The sequence below is a fragment of the Triticum urartu genome, chromosome 1, assembly GCF_003073215.2.
Source record: "Triticum urartu cultivar G1812 chromosome 1, Tu2.1, whole genome shotgun sequence".
NCBI lineage: Eukaryota > Viridiplantae > Streptophyta > Magnoliopsida > Poales > Poaceae > Triticum > Triticum urartu.
In genome coordinates, this window is record NC_053022.1 from 484,280,972 (window position 1) to 484,284,160 (window position 3,189).

Genomic DNA, 3,189 nt, shown 5'->3' on the forward strand with positions numbered 1-3,189 from the left:
AGGATTTTTGAGTGTTGTTTTGGGTCGTGTAAGAAGGAATAGAGAGGTTATGTAAATTTTCCTATGTGATGCAGTATTACTCTGTTATTAGTACAAAGAAGAGATGCAACGCTCAAGGCTCAGGGCCGACTGATCGTTCTTGCTCAGAGTCTGATTTTACTTGGAACAACAAGTTTCCCCGTCGATTTCCACTAAGGAAACCGCCGATAGCAGAAATAGTGCTTGCCTCAACGCAAGATAATGAGACGCAAAGCAAGCCTCTCATGCACTTGTAGCCATTTCATATCCACGTACATCAACATTTCAAATAGGATTAAGATATTTTCTAAGTGCTGCCGACTGCATATCACTGATACTACAACGAGAATATATGGTGTGCAAGGGTACAGAACCTCAAATCAGGTAAGCGGTTCATGATCTGCGCTTTATCTGTGAGAAACCAGAGAGCATGGTTGATCTTGAATTGGCTAGCTCCACAATTAGTTCAAGTGCTACATGAAACAAAGATATAAGTTAGATCAATATAAGGCTAAAGGACAGTGGGTTCTCTACTGTTCTGACTAGAAACAAAACCTGTTTCGAAGGAAACTTGGGTTGTTCGTAGTTTTGGAGACACCAACTTTCCAAAGACTGACAATTCCTTTGATCTTGCACTTTGAACCTAAAGTGCATAGGAAAGGAACAATCAATAGAATCTAAGCGTCCCATAATTACACAGCTGTCTTATTCACGACACAAATGCATAGGTGTGCTGTAGCACACCTGTATTTTGCATCTGAGTAAATCTGTCACTCTTCAGCGTTACATATGTGAATGTGAAATTATGTGTTTACTAGCAAGAACAAAATTTGGATAGAACAGTCACAAGCCAGACTAGCTTGAGATAAAGCTCTCAAACTTGAGTAGAACTCCTATACTGCAATATTTTGTTTTGTTGTCTTGATACTTCATTTTGAACTATCAACAGGTCTGGCATCCAGCATATCCAGGTGACCTGGCCAAATTAACGACTCAAGCAGATAAAACTTGGTTTTGCTGAATTACAGCAGTGCTCTGGTTTTTGTCACTTTTAAACCATTATCCACCACCAAATGTGCTCTATTTTTAAGAGTTGTATATGTTGCTTTTACCTGCCATGTTTGCAAAAGATGACATGTTTTTATATCACACTTACCTGGTTGCTAATGTCAACACCAGTAGAAGACTTTGCAGCACTTGCATCTGATTCCCTGCTACCATCTCCTTAACAAAAGAAGAGGATTTCAGGTAGAAACACTACTAGAATAGAAACAGTGTCCCTGATCACTTGTGCAAATACCTGGGGTAGCTTCTGATCCTCGGTACCTTAGTTTTGGTTTAGTACCATCTTGTACACAGATAACACCACCGGAGCTTGATTCTTCTTGCAAGCACCACTTCGACAGAGCAAAATGCGGCTTTGATTCTGAAACATAATTAAAGAACAACTCATGGCATGCACATGGAACTATCAATCTAAGGATTTCGAAAAAAACAAGGATGGTTGCCATAGCAGCTATGCACTGTTGATTAAGATTGTGAACTCAAATAATGGTTACCTGATGGTTGCAAATCTGCAGAATAATCCACTTGCAGCATAGTAGCTGCAGATTGCTCCTTATGATCAAACAGCACACTCGAAACACGTGATGCGCCCATCGAGTGACGAGCACTTGCCAGATCAAGCCAACCCTGGAAAACAAAGAATGCCACTCATATATCCTTGTGAACTGCGGTAGCACTACAATAGCAAAACAGTTTCCCGCATAAGTCTTCCAAAAGCACTCGTATATAGTTGCTCGACATTGTCGGAACTAGATGCAACCCAGAGCAAGATAAATTTCAGGGTACTGCACAACCGTAGGTACCATTGAAACAAAAATAAAATCATCCGAGCAAAGAAGCTTGCGCTCAGATACTAGTTCTTCTCATGTACTTCCTCCGTTCCAAAATAGATAAAATCATCCGAGCAAAGAAGCTGCCCTCTGTGCACTAATCTCTCAACCCTCTGCGCAGTACTCCCTTCATTCCACAATATAATGGTTTCTCTATCTCCGTGCTTCAACTTTGATCATAAATTTAACCAACGAGACCAACTGCGGCGGGAGAAAAAATTATATAATTAAAAACTTCTTTCGAATACGAATTCACTGATATAATTTTTGCTCCCGCCGCAATCGGTCTTGGTAGTTAAATTTACGGTTAAAGTTGAAGCACGGAGATAGAGGAACCATTATATTGTGGAATGAAGGGAGTACTGTGCAGGGGGTTGAGAGATTAGTGCACAGAGGGCAGCGGCCGGCGTGACCTACCTGGCGAAGAGCGGCGGAAAGCGAATCCATGAGGAGGAGGTAGCCATCCGCCGAGTCCATGAACCGCAGGATCTCCTCGTCGTCTCCCCCAAGTTCTTCCACCGCCGCCGCCGCATTGGTGATATCTTCAACTTGTTCCACTCGACGGTCGGGTCCCATGTGCCGCAGCACCTCCGCCCCCGTCGCCATCAGCCCGAACCTGACGCGCCCGAATGCCGAGGGGATTGGGGGCAGGGAACCAGAAATTGTGAGGGGAGATAATTGCATCTATAGTCTTCGCACTTGCTGGCGATGTACTGGAACTTGCCTATTGCTTCAATACGATCCCAGTACATGAAAATACATTGTCAATACGGTCCCTAAAGTTGAAACGCACTCTACACGCTGCATACGTATTGTGTATCCCGCCGTATGCCACGTCAGACAGGCCCCGCTCATCAGGCTGTACCCATATGTCCGTGGGATATTGAGAAATAAAAAAAAATTCAAAGAGAATTGGCACGGGCGGGTGGCTCGAACCCTCAACCTGCGGCCGGGGAAGCGCTCGCTAGCCAGCGGGCCAAGCGTCGCACGCAATACTTGAAAAGATGCACGGCCTATATATTTAGTCCTTTTTATAAGAATAAGAAAATTTTATTTAGGTTTCTTTGAGTGAAAAGAAATGTGGAGCAACTAGTTAACGAGCGCTTCATCGGGAGCCTCGCAACGATCAGCGCCACTTGACACGCTCTCAGATATTCGCCACGTATCGTGCTCTGGACGCTCCCTCCGGATTTTTTTTCTGCATGCGTTTTCGGCTTTTTAAACGGTTTTTTTCCCAGGTTTTTTCGACATTTTGGTTTTCTCCCGGTCTTCCTTA

At 43.7% G+C, this 3,189-nt stretch overlaps 1 protein-coding gene across 2 annotated transcripts; it reads right to left on the bottom strand.

Annotated features, from left to right (window-relative positions):
• Positions 1 to 261: 261 nt before the first annotated feature.
• On the bottom strand, positions 262 to 2,606 carry LOC125536033 (coiled-coil domain-containing protein 115-like). Of its 2 annotated transcripts, none has more exons than XM_048699120.1 (6): positions 2,331 to 2,606; positions 1,578 to 1,710; positions 1,319 to 1,444; positions 1,175 to 1,239; positions 574 to 661; positions 262 to 491 (listed from the first exon to the last, which is right to left on the bottom strand). In XM_048699120.1, the coding sequence occupies exons 1-6, from the start codon at positions 2,595 to 2,597 to the stop codon at positions 412 to 414; spliced, it is 759 nt and encodes a 252-aa protein (XP_048555077.1). In that variant the 5' UTR covers positions 2,598 to 2,606; the 3' UTR covers positions 262 to 411. The 2 variants fall into 2 exon arrangements, with proteins under 2 accessions (XP_048555077.1, XP_048555067.1); XM_048699110.1 differs by having other exon boundaries at positions 1,175 to 1,242; positions 2,331 to 2,605.
• Positions 2,607 to 3,189: the final 583 nt, after the last annotated feature.